This window comes from Mixophyes fleayi, chromosome 1 (assembly GCF_038048845.1).
Source record: "Mixophyes fleayi isolate aMixFle1 chromosome 1, aMixFle1.hap1, whole genome shotgun sequence".
NCBI classification, from domain to species: domain Eukaryota; kingdom Metazoa; phylum Chordata; class Amphibia; order Anura; family Limnodynastidae; genus Mixophyes; species Mixophyes fleayi.
The window spans coordinates 458,611,135-458,630,380 of NC_134402.1; the positions used below are offsets into that span (position 1 = coordinate 458,611,135).

The window sequence follows — 19,246 nt, forward strand, 5'->3', positions numbered from 1 at the left end:
GATAGGAATCAGCAAACAGTCATGATGATACAGTTGATGGTAGAAGTGGTAAGGAACCACAGTAGTAGAAGTGGTTAGGAAACCACAGGAATCAGCAGCGCTGAATACACGAGTAATACAGGAACACCTTCAGAGACTCATGAGGAATGAGACTCCAAGATCAGGCAACGTGGTAGTGACCACAGGTGCTTAATATAGGGAGGTTGCCTGATCTGCCAATTAAGTTAAAGGGGTATACACTGAAGTATAGAAAAGGGCTGCGCATGCGCAGACCCTCAGGATGGCGGACGGCCACGGTTCCTAAATGTCCGGGAAGAGGCACTCACGGTCCGGTGAGTGACAGTACCCCCCCTTTTAAAGGTGGGCACAGAACGCCTGGAACCGGGCTTGTCCGGATTTTTGGAGTAAAACTTCTTCAAAAGGGCAGGAGCATTAAGATCTTCAGCTTTGATCCAAGAGCGCTCCTCAGGACCAAAGCCCTTCCAATGAACGAGGAAGTGGAGGACTCCTCGCGAAATTTTTGCATCTAGTACCTCGGTAATCTCAAAATCCTCCTCCTGATGAACTTGAACTGGCTGCGGAGCTGAGGGAGGAGTTGAAAAACGGTTGATAATAAGAGGTTTGAGCAAAGATACATGGAAGGCATTAGAAATCCGAAGACTCTTAGGAAGAAGGAGTTTCACACATACTGGATTGATAACTTGAATGATCCTATATGGACCAATAAAACGAGGGGCGAATTTCATGGATGGAACCTTCAAACGAATATTTTTTGTGGATAACCAGACACGATCTCCAATTTTTAGTGGTGGAATAGCCCGCCTCTTCTTATCAGCGAAAGATTTATATTTGACAGATGTCTTCTTTAAACAGGTTCTAACCTGAGACCAGATATTTTTAAAGGTCTGACAAACAGTCTCCACCGCAGGAACTTGGGTGGGCGGGAGGGCAGGAAATTCCGGAAAAGACGGATGGTGACCGTAAACCACAAAGAATGGAGTTTTGGATGATGACTCATGGTACATGTTGTTATGGGCGAACTCAGCCCAAGGGAGTAACTCTACCCAGTTGTCTTGATTGGCTGATGAAAATATCCTTATAAAAGTCTCAAGATCTTGATTGACACGTTCGGTTTGTCCATTGGATTGTGGATGGTAAGAAGATGAGAGTGCTAATCGTATGCCCAAGGTTTTACAAAGGGCTCGCCAGAATCTGGACACGAATTGTACTCCTCTATCAGACACAATCTCAGATGGACATCCATGGATACGGAAGATCTCTTTAATGAAATGTTCAGCCAGGATAGACGAGGAAGGCAAACCAGACAGAGGGATGAAATGAGCCATCTTCGAAAATCTGTCCACTACCACCCAAATAGTGTTATGGTTCTTACTAGGTGGTAAGTCAGTAACGAAATCCATACTAATATGGGTCCATGGTTTGGACGGAATGGGTAGTGGTCGCAGCAACCCTGCTGGGGTTCTGCGGGAGGATTTGAATTGCGAACATAATTCACAGGAAGCAATGAACTCTTTGACGTCTCTCCTCATTGAAGGCCACCAGTAACTTCGAGAGAGGATCTCAAAAGTCTTGTGTTCACCGGCGTGTCCAGAAAAACGAGAGGCATGGAACCACGAAAGGATTTTCCTCCTTAGAGTAGAAGGCACGAGGGTCTTCCCAAATGGTAGCGTTTTGGTGGATGAAGCAGCCAGTGAGATACATTTGGGGTCTAGAATGGTATGGTTGGGAACCTCTTCTATATCAGAGGACGTAGCAAAGGCTCTAGATAAGGCATCAGCTTTTTTGTTCTTGGCAGCTGGTTTGAAGGTAATTATTAATTCAAAACGGGAAAAGAAAAGAGACCATCTTGCTTGACGAGGGTTCAAGCATTGGGCAGACTGGAGATATGACAAGTTCTTATGATCCGTGAAGATCGTCACCGGATGGCGAGCTCCCTCCAACAAGTATCTCCATTCCTCTAATGCGGCTTTGATAGCCAGTAATTCCTTGTCTCCGATGGTATAATTCTTCTCTGCGGGTAGGAGACCCCGAGAATAGAAGGCACAAGGGTGGAATTTTTGCTGTTCCGAGCGTTGGGAGAGAATAGCTCCTAAGCCCACATTAGAGGCATCTACTTCTAGGAAAAAAGGGAGTGTCACATCAGGCTGACGAAGGATTGGAGCCGAAGAGAAGGACTCTTTTAATGTTTGAAAGGCTTGAATAGCCTCAGTAGACCATTGCTTAGGATTAGCCCCCTTACGAGTCAGGGCCACAATAGGAGATGCAATGGAAGAAAAATCTTGAATGAAGTGTCTATAGTAATTGGCAAAACCTAAAAAACGCTGGATGGCACGAAGAGTAGTTGGCTGGGGCCAATGTAGTACAGCATTTACTTTGTCAGGATCCATCTTCAGACCAACTCCGGAAACAATATACCCCAAGAATGGAATCTGAGGTAATTCGAATGAACATTTTTCTAATTTACAGAACAATGAATTTTTCCGTAGCCTGGAGAGGACTTCTGCCACATGTTGGTGGTGAGAAGGCAGGTCCTGTGAAAAAATCAATATGTCGTCCAGGTAGACGACGACACATACATATAATAAGTCCCGAAAAATCTCATTAATGAAGCCCTGAAAAACAGCGGGGGCATTACATAGCCCGAAAGGCATTACCAGATATTCGTAATGCCCGTCTCTGGTGTTAAACGCCGTCTTCCATTCGTCACCGGAACGAATTCTGATTAAATTGTAAGCACCACGAAGATCCAACTTAGTAAAAATACGGGCTCCCTTGATGCGGTCAAATAGCTCAGTGATCAGCGGAATGGGATACCGGTTCTTGATAGTAATGGCATTGAGTCCACGAAAATCTATACAAGGGCGTAATGATCCATCCTTCTTTTTGACAAAGAAGAACCCAGCTCCAGCGGGCGAGGTGGAAGGTCGAATGAACCCACGCTGGAGGTTCTCCCGTATATATTCAGATGTAGCTTGAGTTTCAGGTAACGAGAGTGGATAGACCCGGCCTCTGGGAGGAGTCTTGCCAGGAAGAAGATCAATCGGACAATCCCAAGAACGATGAGGAGGAAGACGTTCAGACTGAGCTTTATCAAAAACATCGGTAAATGAAGCATATTGAGGAGGAAGTCCCGGTGAAATAGCTGAGATGGAAGCTTGCTGTACCTTGAGAGGAATGACTTGGGAAAGGCAATGATGGTGACATTCAGGCCCCCAAGACGTGACTTGAGGGGTGCGCCAGTCAATCTGGGGAGAGTGACACTGAAGCCATGGAAGGCCTAGGACAATCGGACTTGTCGTAACAGGAAGAATTAAAAACGATATCTCTTCATGATGCAGGGCACCAATCTGAAGGGTTACTGGAGACGTACTCTGGGTGATGAGACCGTTGATGAGACGTGATCCATCAATAGCCGTCACAGTAATGGGAGTTTTTAAGGTAATCATTGGTAGAGACCATTGATTAACTAACGATTTGGAAATAAAATTTCCTGCTGCTCCGGAATCAATCAATGCCTGTGACTCAAAGGTCTTGGTAGCAAAGGAAATAGTCACATCAAAAGCGCAGACTTTAGATCTCATAGACGATGGAGAGGACTCCAGGGACCCTAACTTCACCTCTCCAGAACTAGTTAGGGCCTGGCATTTCCCGATCTCTTAGGGCAGGAGCTGAGGACATGAGTGGAATCAGCACAATAGATACAGAGTCTATTCTTGACTCTTCGTTTCCTCTCCTCAGAAGATAACTTGGAACGTCCAATCTCCATGGGAATCACAGCGGGTGACACTGGACGAAATTGAGGGTTAGAGCGAAAAGGTGCTTTAGCAGAAGACGTTTTCTCAGCCTCTCTTTCACGAAATCTCATATCAACACGATGGCATAGAGAGATCAAATCTTCAAGGGACGAAGGAAGCTCTTGAGTAGTCAGTGCATCTTTAATTTTATCGGAAAGCCCCTGCCAGAAGGCGGCAACTAGGGCTTCAGTGTTCCACTGAAGTTCAGAGGCTAAGATCCTAAATTGAATGACGTACTGGCCTACAGTATGAGATCCTTGTCGCAGACGGAGGATGCTGGAAGCAGCGGAGGTCACACGACCTGGTTCATCGAACACACTTCGGAATGTAGAAATGAATTTGGCACTATCTTGTAATATTGGATCGTTCCTCTCCCACAGAGGGGAGGCCCAAGCCAGGGCTTGTCCTGAAAACAAAGAGATAAGATAGGCCACTCTGGAACGATGGGTAGAAAAATTTTGAGGTTGGAGCTCAAAATGGACTGAACATTGGTTAAGGAAACCCCTACAAGTTTTGGGGTCTCCATCGTACTTTGACGGAGTAGGCAGGTGAAGCGTGGAAGCTATAGACACCTGGGATGGCAATGGGGAAACGGAGGAAAGCACAGGAGCCTCAGTAGTAGCTGTCACAGTCTGTCCAGATGTTTCTTGGGAGGTTAATGACTGATAACACTGAAGTAACAGCTGTTGGCGGGCATCCTGTTGCTCCACACGGCTAACCAGATGTTGCAGCATCTCTTTGGCGGTAGGTTCCACATCTGGGTCTGTCATGGCCTGATCTTACTGTCACGGGCACTAGGAGTCTTTACCCAGGGATCACCAGATGGTAGGCTTACCAGAGCAATGTAGATGGTAATAGGGTACTCTGGTAGCTGGGTGATCACGGAACATGAAATGATGACCGATGAGATGCTCAGGAAAGTCTATGACTAGCAACACTGGTAATAATGAGGTAATGATACACAGGGAACTGTATGGACCAGGACACGTGAAGGTAGTCAGTGGTCTGCGATAGCAAGTTGTACCACCGCTATAGTGAGGAGGAATGTCCAACAGAGACAAGGAGGTGATGAGAGTCAGCGGTCTGCGGGTAGCAAGTTGTACCGCTGTCTGAGTGAAGGAATGGAATCCAAGTGGAGGTATCCAGGTAGTCAGTGGTCTGCGGTAGCAAGTTGTACCACTGCTATGTGAGAGGATAATGGAACAGGTGATACCGGAAACAGGGATCAGTGGTCTGACATCAGCAAGTTGTACCACTGCATATATATGTGAGGAGGTGCACGGGGGAAGACTGCAACACAGGATATATACAGGCACCTTATACACGATCCACAGTAATATGCACAATATAGATATATATATATGTAAATGACTGATCAGGTCTGCAATCTAGAAAGTCTCTTGAAGTAGTCCAGCACAATGATAACACAGTCAATGATGACAATAGACTCAGCGGATAGCAGACTCCAGAGAGAACCAAACACAGTCCAGCAAGATATGCAATACACAGCACAGTCAATGAGAAGTATGCATACCGTGGTTCAGCAGTAGCAGTCAGATGGGATTGCAGCGGTACCTGAGCGGCTGGAGACCGACTGGATAGGAAGTCCCTGGATAGGAGAAGCAGCGGTCTAGCAGGTGCAGCGCACAGGTGAGTAGACCGACAGGGACACGAATCCACAGGAGTCAGCAACACGTGGAACTGGACTCATAGGAAACCCAGGAGAATGGAGATGATCCAGCAGCGGGTAGTGGAAGAGATACAAATCCAATGCTGACAGGAGGGTAGAGGCCAGAGGAACACGTGAAGGCGTGGAGAGTGGATCAGCAGGAGATGGACGATAGCGCTGACCACAGCGGCAGGACTCAGCGGCACACGGAGGTAACCAGTAGCAACCACAGGAACCAACAGCGATGGGAAACAGGAGTGCAGCGCAGGGCAGGAGCTGTAGATCACGAAGTGTAGCAGATGGTAATGAAAAGCGGCAGTCTCGAGGAAGACACAGCAAAGATGAGATGAGAGTGTAGTGCATGGAGGCAGCGGATAGAAGTCAGCTGGCAGTCACGATGTTGAACACAGGCGAGTTGCGAGCAGGAGACGGTAGTGCACAGAGGCAGCAGATAGTAGTCAGCTGGCAGTCACGATGTTGAACACAGGCGAGTTGCAAGCAGGAGACTGTAGTGCACAGAGGCAGCGGATAGCAGTCAGCTGGCAGTCACGATGTTGAACACAGGCGAGTTGCAAGCAGGAGACTGTAGTGCACAGAGGCAGCGGATAGTAGTCAGCTAGCAGTCTTGATGAGAAGCAGGTGAGTGAGGTAAAAGCTGGAGTGCACGGAGGCAGCGGATAGCAATGAGTAAACAGTCACATAGATATAAAATAACGTTGAAGTGGTGTAGAAGACTGTAGTGCACGGAAGCAGCGGATAGGAATCAGCAAACAGTCATGATGATACAGTTGATGGTAGAAGTGGTAAGGAACCACAGTAGTAGAAGTGGTTAGGAAACCACAGGAATCAGCAGCGCTGAATACACGAGTAATACAGGAACACCTTCAGAGACTCATCAGGAATGAGACTCCAAGATCAGGCAACGTGGTAGTGACCACAGGTGCTTAATATAGGGAGGTTGCCTGATCTGCCAATTAAGTTAAAGGGGTATACACTGAAGTATAGAAAAGGGCTGCGCATGCGCAGACCCTCAGGATGGCGGACGGCCACGGTTCCTAAATGTCCGGGAAGAGGCACTCACGGTCCGGTGAGTGACAATCATCATCAGTTGGCTGTTTACAATGACCACACCTGCAGCTTGTACTGTAGATATACATATTTGTGGTATTGGGTTGGAGAGAATGGCGGCTCATTTCACTCTCATCCTGTTGGATACATCCAACAGTAACATGATGCAGTCTCCCAAGAATAGTCAATGTAGATTCCCATCTTGTTGGTCAATCTCATATGAGCTGATATTGTGGCATCTTTGGATCATAAGATTATTGCATGTGCAATATGATAAGTTAAAACTTGAAACTCACCTTCCTTGCGTGGCTAAAATGAATTACATTTATTGCTAAGTGCATGGGAATCTCTCTACTAATAGGTTAAGCACATGAGAAAAATATGGGATGAGAGGCATTTTCCACAACCACTAGTCTGCAACAATATTTGAGCCATTTCCAAACATTTCCGATATTCAGTTGTCTGCATGAGAAGCAGTGCTCAACTTCTGAAGCCAGAAATTTGTTTGCTACATGTGATTTCTGATCCAAACTGGGGAAACATATAGAGGTTTGACAACACTTCAATTGCTCTTTACTTAAAAGTGTGGTAACAAATTACTAACCTCTATTTATAAAGCGCTGACATATTACACACATGAAGGGGCCCATGACAAAAATTGTGAACACATGATACATAAGGTGGAGAAATAACAATTGCAGCTGCTAGTAGGGAAAGATGCTCTTGAATCACCCATGTGGAACCTATGTTAAGGCATACGTGCCAACTTTTGTGTACAGGTCGGCTGGCGAGAGTGGGAGGGGGTGTTATCTCACCCTCGGTCTTGATTTGCAGCATTTCTCTTTGGGGCTTAACTATGCAAATTGTGTCATTGAGCCCCTGCTCCTCTTGGGATCCTGGAGAGTGTCTGATTTTGTGTCCAAATTCAGGAACCTGCTGCAAATATAATTTCAGAGGTTTCATGCATCTCTGTTTACATCTAAGATAACATTTTAAGATACTATGTAGGAGATTCAAATCAGCGCAATGTGTCTTCGGATCACACCATGGAGTTATGGACGCAATATTCAGGGGAAAATCTTCATCCATTTTTCCTCTTGCCCAATAGATGTGTGCAGAAAAATGAGCTGAGATTTCTTATGGTTATGTTTGGTGGAACATCCCTCCTAATTGAATCTCTCCATATTACTCCATTTTTGGCCTATGCCAACTTTAGACTAACCTATATTATCTAACCTATATTATTATATTAACCTATTAGACTAACCTATATTTTCTGACTCACATCATGTATCAGATATATGGAAATATAATTTAACGCTATAACTTAATACTACACACAAGCAAGTAAGCAGACTAATAACAATATAAAATTACACACCCTACCTATATGCATAAACGCATGATGACAGTTTCATTTTCAAAAGACATAAAAAGAAGTATACTTAAATTGTACCCTAAGTTATTTACGGTATGTAGAGCTGGTGCCAGTCTCTCCATGTTCTCACTGTTAATTTTACAACAACTTAGACAAAGTTCCTCTGTATTTCTGCAGGATTCAAGGATAAAAAACAACACAGTATAATCCAGAGGTGTCAGGTGGACACCAGATAAGTTAAAACTTCTGTATGATCCAAGAGATTCTGAAACTAAAACCTTATTCTGGGTCTCAAAGAGATCGAACAACACATTGAGAAGCTTTCTCTTGTCCTCTTTGCACTCTTGGACATCAATAACGGTCTGTTGGAGAAAGGTGATGACATCTTTGGTTGTTTGAGGGGACAATTCTCCCAAATAAGGCTTTAAAATGGACCTGGAGTAGTTGTCTGAGAGACCACAGAGGAAGCAAAGAAATATCTCACGATGGTTGTCTATATATGATTTGGTTTCTTCTAGTGATTTATGTAACTTCTCAGGACATTCATTAATATAATGAACCAAGGCAGCAAAAAACTCCTGTAAAGTGACATGTAAGAAGGAAAAGGTCACATTAGGAGATTGGTCTGATTTAATCATTAAGCTTGAAAAGAGCTGTGCGGAAGTGTTTACACTAAATGACGCCAGATCTTGTTCATTAAATGCAACAATGTGATTAATTACTCCATATTCTGCCATCCACCCAATAGATGTCAACAGTTCCTTAGCCTCATCGTTTTCCTGGCTGTGATTGGATAGGATGTTGGCAATGAAAGTCACAAAGAGTTGTGTCAATGTTGTGGGCAATGATGAAACCATCTGATTATTAATTGTTGGTTGGTCTTTGCAGCACATTGATACTACTGTACAAATGAGCCAGCAGTAGGATGGGATATAACAGGAATTGTAGAGTATCCCATTATCCCGCATATAATGAAACGTTCTGTCTGATAATTCCTTGTTCCTGAAAAAATGTTCACAGTATATCTGCCTTTCCCTGGGTATGAATCCCATAATCTGAGTTTGACGCTTGAAAACTGTTGTATCAAATGATGCTGGTTTTGTTCGACTGGTGATTAGTACAGAACAGCCCTTGAGAAGTGACTGTCTCACCAAACTAACCACAATCACACCCAGCTTTTCTATCTGCTTTATATTGCGACACAATTTTCTTAATCTGAAATCCATTTGGTGACTACTTTCATCTAAGCCATCAAATATAAAGAGCAGTTTTTCAGGATCCTGTAAGATGTTTTCCAGCTGACCCTGGAGATACGGATATTGTAGAAGGATCATCGTCTCCATACTGACCTCATCCAGCTTGTTGAGTTCCTGGAATTTGAAGAAGAAGACAAAAGCAAATCTCTGGTAGAGTTTTCCATTCACCCAGTCATAGACAAACTTCTGCATCATTGTGGTCTTCCCTATTCCTGGAACTCCGCTCACCAGGACTGTATGTGGCGCACATTTTAATTGCTGGGACCAGCGGAAGAGCCTGTTGGGGGAAATGCACTCCAGCTCATTTTTCAAGTAATCCTCATGTTTCTCTCCAGTCTCTATAAGCCAGTGCTGAGATTTTTTATGAAGGGGGCGCAGATAGGCAACAATAAGATCCATGTTACGTTCAGAAACGTGGGAACTTTGGTTTTCTCGCATAGATCCTGGGGACCTGTTTTCTACAAAATCCTGAGTTTTATCCAGCAGATGTTGCTTATGATGTCCTTGCATATCTGCCAAATAAAGAATAAATAAAATAGTTCATTAATAAAAATAGGATTTAGTATGCAATAGAAATACTTATATAGTAGAGCTGTGCTGTTAGATGCTAATAGCGCCATTCCTCTAATGTAACCTTGCTTCGATCAACTTAAATCTAGGTAAGTTAGAAACAGGAAGCGGTGATGCTGATGGGGTGGGGGTAATGACAGGTATCTAACAGTTAAGGACAAAGACATGGAAATAAAGAAAATCACGGCAATATAGAACCTATATCGCTGCACAGCTGTTTACTTGATTACAACAGATGTATCCTGCAGTAGGACACTAAGGGGTAGCTTTATCAAACATTCTAAAAAGGAAAAGTGGAGGTCTCGCCCATAAAAAAAATCATTAATTCTAGTACATTCTAGAAAATGATAGCTAGAATTTGATTGGATGCTATGGGGAAAATCTGCAATTTTCCTTTTTTAGAAGGTTAGATAAATCTACTCCTAAGACTGAGCAGCTTTCCTTCCCATAATAGTCGATTATTCATCAGTATCATCATCATCATCATTTATTTATATAGCACCAACATATTCCGTAGCGCTTTACAATTGGGGACAAACATAGTAAACTCATAAACAAACTGGGTAAAACAGACAAAGAGGTGAGAAGGCCCTGCTCACAAGCTTACAATCTTTTGGACAATGGGAGTTTGACACATGAGGTTAAGTCTACAATTGCAGTCGGCCCAGCAGGACTGCAAAGGTGAAAGTGACTCATAAGCTAAATGATCCTGTCACACAACAATGTTGGTCAAGGGGTAGTTGTATAATGGGTGGTAATAGGGTAATGTAGTGAGGTTAAGAGGGTGGTTGAGGAATATTATAAGCTTGTCTGAAGAGGTGGGTTTTCAGAGAACGCTTGTAAGCTTGTAGACCAGAGGAGAGTCTTATTGTGCGAGGGAGAGTATTCCACAGAGTGGGTGCAGCCCGAAAAAAGTCCTGTAACCAGGAATGGGAGGATGTAATGAGTGTGGATGAGATACGCAGATCTTGTGCAGAACGGAGTTGCAGAGTTGGGAGATATTTTGAGACAAGACAGGAGATGTATGTTGGTGCAGCTTTGTAAATATACAAGAGTTACTTTTACCATTAGTCACTGACCTTTGCTCCAGTACTGTGTTACCTTATGTCCTTAATTTGTTATATACAGGGCAGATCTAATAGTACATTTCCTACCTATGATTTTTACTCCGGTTTTAACCTAGCCGAAATTCGACTTAGCAGGGGATTTACAAAGAGAAACTCCGTATAAGTACCAACACTGGCACACATGTGTCACTCAGCTATTTGGCAGTCTCTCCTAACACACTATCCTTTTTCTAATATAGCTTTCAGCTGCCCTATTACAGGATTAACTATGTTATTTACTATAATATTTACCTTTCAGCTCTGGAGATAACGAATGTCCATGTTTATCCAATAGGATCTTCTGCATCAGAGCATCACCTAAATGAGAAAATCTCTTGGTGAGATAATCAGTTACATAACTGACCCTCTACATCCCGTCACTCACTTACTATCTAAATATCTCTTCCATATTAATAAATATGCAAATTACACTAAAAAGACAGCGGTATTCACGTCTATAACAAATGATGAGTCAACCTCCAGTCCAAAATTGGTCCAACTAATACTGCTATACTTGTCCTACTACTGCTATACTTATCCTAGTACTACAGGGTGGTACTACTGCACCATCTTGTAGTACCAAATGCCAACACCAATGACAAGGGATGGGTGCTAAGAAAAATATCATAAATATTCACAATAGATCAAATGCAAGGTCGATTTATAAAATATATTAAGAAAAATATTTTTTGGAAGACTTTTGGCCTTTTTGGTATTTTCAATCCATGTCCGCATATAAAATGGCTTTAAGGAAATATCAGATCAGGAAAAAAATCAGTTGGGAAAAATTGATTTGTAAATTTAAAAAAAGTCACAATTTTCATTCTCATTTTTGATTTATTGTGGGCTTTTCAGATTACATTTTTTTAGGGCCCAACCCTGTTCTTTGGATATTCATGAATATCATTATTTCAGAGTGAAACCTTCAATTCAGAGCACTGGGTATTTCACCAGTATGGAGATGCCTGGAAGCTTGGATGATGGTCAAAGGATTTACGTGACAGCAAGGTGTTTTTATTCCATGTGATTTGGCTTTAAACACCAAGACAATATAAAATGGAACCCAATGTATGTTTAGTAAAACATAAGGTTTAAATAGAACATGAAATCATAAATAGAGGAGATGTGATACATTGCCTGAAGACAATGAATTGCATGAATCATATCCACAAATGGCAGTGTAGAAACATTACTGATGGTGTGTTTTGGTAAGAGAAGCAGTAGGCGCTGCTGTCTGCCAGACCAGTTGCCTAATAACAGCAAACGACGCCTAATACCTGTCAGGTAGCACCTGGTGCAACCTCATTCTGAGCTGATTACCGAGCATCGACAACCAGCATCTTTTGACTTTCAACTATATTTTGAGTGTGGGAGGAAACCAGAGCACCTAAAGAAAACCCATGCAAATACAGGGAGAACATATAAACTCCAAACAGATAAAGGCCATGGTCGGGAATTAAGCTCATAACCCCAATGCTGGGAGGCAGAAGTGCTAAGCCACCATGCTTTTGTGGCTATACCAATACAGACTGTACTTCATTTAATTGAAATAACAAATGATTACAGGAGTACAGTTTTCCTCTTTCTGCTTATGCAACAGCAAGTTGGGATAAGTAGGTGCCATCACAATAACCAGGAGACGTCTATCATCAAGGCGTTAAAGGAGTACCATAGATAAATCAACAGTCCCCGTCACACCGTTCTGAACCACCACCAAATAAAATTCTGACAATCCTGTGCTGAACAAGTGATGAACAGTCACTGATCTTCCTGGTTTACCCTGGTCACAAATTTGTCTGCAGAGGCGCATTTCCACGTAGGTTTTCTGCCTCTCAAATACACTGTAAGGCATTACATAGTAATTTTATTATTACATGTAGCTCCATAATTACTCTGGTTCAGATCCACCTTAAATTTTTCTTTGAGCACTATAAGTATCTTCACCGTCTCCTCAAATTGCTAGTATCACTGGTCCCCTGATCCCCCCCCTAGCAAAATAAATACACTCTTAAGTCAAAACTATTTAATCTTTCTGGGTCATGAGTTGGGATCCCTGAGAAGCCCTCTCTCCGATATTGACTCAGACCTGGAGACCTTCTTGTCCTCTTTTCTACATGCTCAGGAGGGACCTCCCTCAAACCGACTGAATTTTCAATTTGAAAGACACCAAGAGATGTATTTGAAAAACATGAATGGGGGATGAGGTGGTAAAGGAGGGGGGGTGGGGGGGTTCTAGACACCACTAGCAGAATTTGAGGTCCTCAGCAGCCAAATATTTTCTAGACAAGATGAGAGGTTTACATGTTCATTAATATAACACAAGCACCACATATGCAATTAATATATAAAGACTTATTAAGCAACATTACTTAATATGTTGATTTCATGCAGTAGTGCATACAAATTAGGAGATTGGCAATCAATCTCTAGATCGTAGAGACTTTCCCAAAATGCAATCACAGCTTCTCTTCCTGCGTCCAAAATATCTTGCACCAACTTCTCAGAAAATACGAAGTGTTCAAGGCCTTTATTCACTTTTATATATTCCTGGAACACAGTTATAAGGATTTCAGATAGATATACATAATACATCCAAAAAAACAATTACCAATAAAAATTTCTATCACTTGATATGCACATTGTATATGAGTGGGAATCTGTCTCCTTAAATACTGGTTAGCCAGATAACTTTCACTCCACCATCAGTGTGCAGTAAAAGTGGGTATGGAGATAAAAGGAGTATGGAAATTTTGTACAAAGAAATACACATATTCAGATAGACCCATATTATGTCTTGTTGTTTTATGAATCATGATAATTCAGTCACTCTAGCAACCTTTAATGGGGATCATGGCACACACCATAGATGTTCTGGTTAGAATTTTATTGGTTACCAATCATGAGATCAAACTCCCTGTTCTGTGTTGTAAGAAATGACAGTTTCTCCTCCTACCTCTTCAAATAAGATATTCCGAGAGGCCAGTTCCTTCAGTAGGATCTTAGTGTCCATGGCCTCCACAGCATAAATTAGGTCTCTTCTGAAATACTCATATATAATTCTTAGTTCGTCTATTCCATAGCCAGGTATCTGCTGACGGAACTTCTCAATACCATCTAGATAACAAAAAGACAAAAAAAATTGCTGGGGGGATCAGTTTAACCAATTGCAGATAGTCCAGCTGAGCTGAATTAGCAAGTATATATATATATATATATATATATATATATATATATATAGATTTAAACAATTTTTGATTTTGAAAGTAATGGGATAATAACTCTTCAGCAGTCTCATTGAGATCTACCAATTGGAGTTTGGCCAAGTGTATTGGAACTGGTACAATTGACTATGACAGTGAGGTCAGGCAGTCAGAATGAATCAGCTGTTATCTGATTGGTTGGCAGACTGTCACTCTACTGCGGAGCTTTATTTTCCAAGTAAAACATGATCTATATTGCACTGTCTTGGAGCCATCACTTCTTCACTGCAGAACAGATAAGTAAAGACTTGTGCTGCAGGTAAGATATGTCACACATGTGTCACAGGTGAGGGGTGAGAGAGAGATGTGTTAGAGGAGAGGGGTAACATGTGTAATAGGGAAGAGCATGCCACTGCCCTTGTGTGGTATGGCCACACCCCTCAGTCACATGTTTCTATCTACACAGGGACTTTTAAAATATTGAGAGGGACGGCATAACTGCAAAGAGGTTCCTCTTTTCTTGTATTAAATTTTACATATGTTAAATTTTTAAGGAAGTTAGCATTTTATTCTGGACTCTTAAAATAGGTACAATCTCCCAATGAGGCCTCAGACAAAAAAAGGTGTTGAATCCCCTGCACTGGAGCAATACTGCAAAAAACCCAAATTAAACACAGGTACCCAAACTGAGAAACAGAAAGAGATAAAGAAAAAATATTAGTTTGTTTGCAATTTAAATCTCTTTATGTCGGGTAGCTGAGGAGCTCACTTTATTATTATTGATATTTGATATTTAATTTATAGTTTAACTAATAATTTATTACTGTCTGTGTAATGTGCTATTACTGGTGGTTTATTCACTCATTGAACAGACAGAGGTTGAGCCAGCCAGTGTGTATTTGTTACAAGTGCATACACCGTTTTGTATAGCAAAGCAAAAATTGCACAAGACTTGGACAATTGAAGAACAGTTGGGAAACATTTTACCAGAAAACAGAGCTATGTGAGGACAGCATTCAGCATTCACCTGCAACTCCGTAATGTACTCCTGATGTTTCCATCCCTCCCGTGCTGCAAGATTCACATCTCAAGAACTTTGGTTTGAACTCTGAATTTATTAACTCTTCACCTCAAGAAAAATGTGTTTTATCTGTCACTTTATTTCACTGCAACATCCTCTCTGTTTAATCAGCCTGCTGTTCTAATTGCCTGGCCATTCCCTCCCCCTGCAACTGCTGTTTCAGTCTTCTATCTAATTCACTGTACTTTCAAGCCTATTCAAAGCTTTGCTGCCATCACAAGTAAGAGGAGTTGTAACTGAATCTGAACTGGATTTGGACTGGACCTTGGTCCTCTCTCCTATTTCATGACTCTGCTAGGTCTCTATTACTACATCTCCTGTACCTTATTACTCTCCATTCAATACTTCCTCTCGCAAACCCCACAAGGTTCCCCACTCCATTATGCCATACTACATGCTTCCTTTCTATTACCTCTAGTTACCTCTTGCCCCCCCCACCCAAAGTCGCTTACACACTGCGTACTATCAACAGCATTGACTCCATCATCTTTGTGTCCTCCCTCGAACCCTTACTTGCTCCCATTTCTTCCCTATTATGTCTCAACGCTGCTGTCTCTCTTTACAACACCACACTCTCTGTAGCCCTTAATACTGCAGTGTCAGTCAGCCACCTACGTCACCACCAATCCAAACCCTAACTATGGGACTCCTCTCTTACTCGTCTCCTCCAAAAGTGCCCCAGCTCCTCTTAACGCCAATGGAGGAAATCCCACTCCATTGCTGATTTCATCCACTTTAAATTTATCCTTTCTTCCTACTATTCTGTTCTCTTTCTTGCCAAACACACCTATTACACATTCCTCACCTCCTCCCTGTCCAATAAACCCTGATGTCTCTTTGCTACCATTAATTCCCTACTGTGTCCTCCCCACCTCCTCCCCCCTCATCCATCACCGCTCTTGACTTTGCCACCTAGTTCAAAAACAAAATTGACTCTATCTACAATGATATCTGTTCTCATCAGACTTGCCTCCCCTCACCTGTCCTCTCTGTCACTCACTCTGCCACCCTTAGCTCCTACACTCCTGTAACTGTGCCTGAGATCCTCTCTCTTCTCTCCTCCTCTTCTTCAGCAACCTGTTATCTCGATCCTTTCCACTCCAAGTTTCTCTGCTCCATGTCTTCCAATGCCTGTTATCAACTTGCTCACCTCTTTAACCTCTCTCTCTCTCCACTGGTATCTTCCCCTTGGCCTGGAAGCATGCTCTCATCTCCCCTGTTCTTAACCTTCCCTTGACCCATCCTCTCTCTCCAACTATTGCCCTCTATCTCTGCTTCTCTTTGCTTCTAAAATTCTCGACTGACTTGTCTTCAATCATCGAACCCACTTTCTCTCTTCCCTTTCTCTTTTTGACCCTCTCCAGTCTGGCTTCTGTCCACTTTGCTCAACTGAAACTGCCCTCACTAAAGTAACAAATAACTTACTCTCAGCTAAGTACAAAAGTCACTTCTCTCTTCTTGTACTCCTTGACCCCTCTGCTGCTCTTGATTGCATAAATCATTCTTTTCTCCTCACCACCCTTCACTCCCTAGGTCTTCGCAAAATAGCTCTTTCCTGGTTTGCCCCCTACCTCTCTGGCCGCTCTTTTAATGTGTCTGCTTCTGACCCTTCTTCTCCCTCTCTTCCCCTCTCAATTGGAGTCCCCCAAGGCTCTGTCCTTGGCCCTCTGCTCTTCTCTTTCTACACCACCTCTCTCAGTGAACTCATTCAATCATTTTGCTTCCAATACCATCTCTATGCTGATGACACGCAAGCTATCGTTCCTTCCCTGACATCTCTCCTGCCTTCCTAACCCAGGTATCTAGATGTCTCTCTTCTGTAACTACCTGGATGTTGCAGCGCTTCCTGAAACTCAACATCTCCAAATCCGAGCTCATCATCTTTCCTCCTGCCAATGTTGCTATCCCTCCCAATATCTCCCTCCTGGTTGATAACATCACTCTTTCTCCTGTAACCCAAGCCCACTGCATTGGTGTCACCCTTGACTCAGCCCTCAGCTTTACTCCTCATATCCAGTCCCTCTCCAAACCCTGCCAGTTTCTCTTCCATAACATCATGAAAATCAATCTCTTCCTCTCTCAGGAAGCAACCAAAATCCTTGTCAATTCACTTATCATTTCTCGCTTCAACTGTTGCAACCTCCTTTTCACTGGCCTTCCTGACTCTCACAGTTTTGACCTTTAAGCAATACAGGCTCATATTCCACTCCCACCGCACCTCTGCTTCTCCTCTGCGTAAATCACTTCATTGGCTCCATCTTCATTTCAGAATTCAGTTCAAACTCCTTACCCTCACTTACAAAGCCCTTGCCAACACTTCTCCTCCTTACATCTCCGACCTTGTCTCGGGGTACATACCTACCTGGCCACTCCGCTTTGCCTCTGACCTCCCCCTCAATTCACCTCTCATTACTTCTGCGGTGCTGACCCTAATCTTTGGAACGCCCTACCCCTTCTCACTCGACTCTCCCACAGCCTTCAGTCCTTCAAACGCTCACTCAAAGCTCACCACTTCAAGCTCACCTATCCTACCATCTCCTAACCGTTCCATCCATCAACTACTCTTCCTCGCCTGCCACCTCCATCTTTTCCCAGTTGGTCCTACTGTCTGTCTCCACCCCTCCCTCTAGAAAGTGAGCTCTCTTGGGCAGAGTCCTCTCTATCTAGTGTTCCATGTCTGTCTACTGCCTGACTCCCTCGTTCGTCCTGTCATGTCTTTTGCAGCACTCTGAGTGAGTCCCTGTGGCATTGCTCACACTCATCTGTGCTTCTTATATGTATTACCTTATCTATTTGTTACCTGCTTCAATATCTAGCACTGCGGAATCTGTGACGCCTTATAAATACATAAATAATAATAATAATAAATAATAATGAAAAGAGTGTTAACTATGCAAGTAATGTTAGATAGACTTTCCTAGAGTGCATCTAACAACAAAACCACACAGGCATAATTAAAGGAATGACTGGATATTGCATTTAAGTGTTAATATCCAAAGTAGGATTGAGCCACAGATTCATATAACTTATATAGCTGTCATAAAGGCACATCAATTTATATTATGCTTACATTTATTTATAATTTATTTAGAATTTATACTTAAGTTTACTAGGCAAATGCCTTTAAAATTAAATAATCATAAAACTGACCTTTCGTATCACATCTTGTAGTGGACTGACCCATTTTCTCTTCCCTTGAGTAGAGCAAGTGACACAACCTATAAAGGTAAAGATAAAAATATAGGTGGAATAGAAAACGTATTACAGCAAAGCTGTGGAAATTGGGTCCCTTCAGCCAGTATAGGGATAACAATATTCCTCAAATCAGATAACCAATTACAGTCTAATAACACTGTCCACAACCCAATGAGCTAAACACACACCAATTAAATAAGAGTAGAAAAGTGTAAGTGTAAGCTGATCAGCAATGGTCTAGTGATCCTAATTAGTGCATCCAGTGTCGTTCAATGTCTACTAGTAATCCAAAGGAGTATCTGTGAATGTTGGTGAGCTCTGGCAGTGAAGACAGGGACAGTGCCAACATCTTCTTTGTGTAATGTTCTGCCTGGTCCTGGATGTGTTTCCAGACTCTCGCCCCATCTGAGCCACGTCACCTTGTGAAATACATTTACTGTTTCTGTGCTTTGGACTTTCCTTTCTGGCTGAACTCTGCCCTTTAACCACACCCAGTTCAATCTTCTCTTCAACTATTCTGTATTACTCACCTATATAAACTAGTTACTTTGCTCCCTGTAACTGCTAATGTATAATGACAGTGTGCTTAGTCATTCTTGTTATATTGTTCCAATTCCAGGCTCAAACTCTGGAACAAATGTACTTTGTACTGATACCTTTATACTGTTTCTATTTTGACTTCCTGGCTCTTGATGACTTTCTTCAACCTACACTTGTGATTACCTCCTTTAACTTCTACAATGTTTGGTCCAATAATAGAAGCAAGTATATTAAATAGTAAAAAAAATAATTTTTATCCATATAAATTATTAAATGTTCATGCAGACACAATGGGCATGATTCGGAATAGAACACAAGCGTAGGTTTAACTTGTGATGAATAAAGTTGTATGCATGTGTATGTGTATT

General features: G+C 42.4%; 1 protein-coding gene across 2 annotated transcripts in view; it reads right to left on the reverse strand.

Annotated features, from left to right (window-relative positions):
- Nucleotides 1-18,471, reverse strand: part of LOC142102389 (NACHT, LRR and PYD domains-containing protein 3-like) — a 39,595-nt gene extending 21,124 nt beyond the window's left edge. For both annotated transcript variants that reach the window (XM_075187257.1, XM_075187248.1), the window contains exons 1-5: nucleotides 18,294-18,471; nucleotides 13,816-13,976; nucleotides 13,232-13,409; nucleotides 11,115-11,180; nucleotides 8,009-9,698 (exon numbers count right to left, since the gene is read on the reverse strand). In XM_075187257.1, coding sequence (XP_075043358.1) covers nucleotides 8,009-9,698; nucleotides 11,115-11,180; nucleotides 13,232-13,409; nucleotides 13,816-13,976; nucleotides 18,294-18,327 — 2,129 coding nt within the window. In that variant the 5' untranslated portion in view covers nucleotides 18,328-18,471. The remainder of the gene's footprint in view (nucleotides 1-8,008; nucleotides 9,699-11,114; nucleotides 11,181-13,231; nucleotides 13,410-13,815; nucleotides 13,977-18,293) is intronic.
- Between the last annotated feature and the right edge of the window lie 775 nt (nucleotides 18,472-19,246).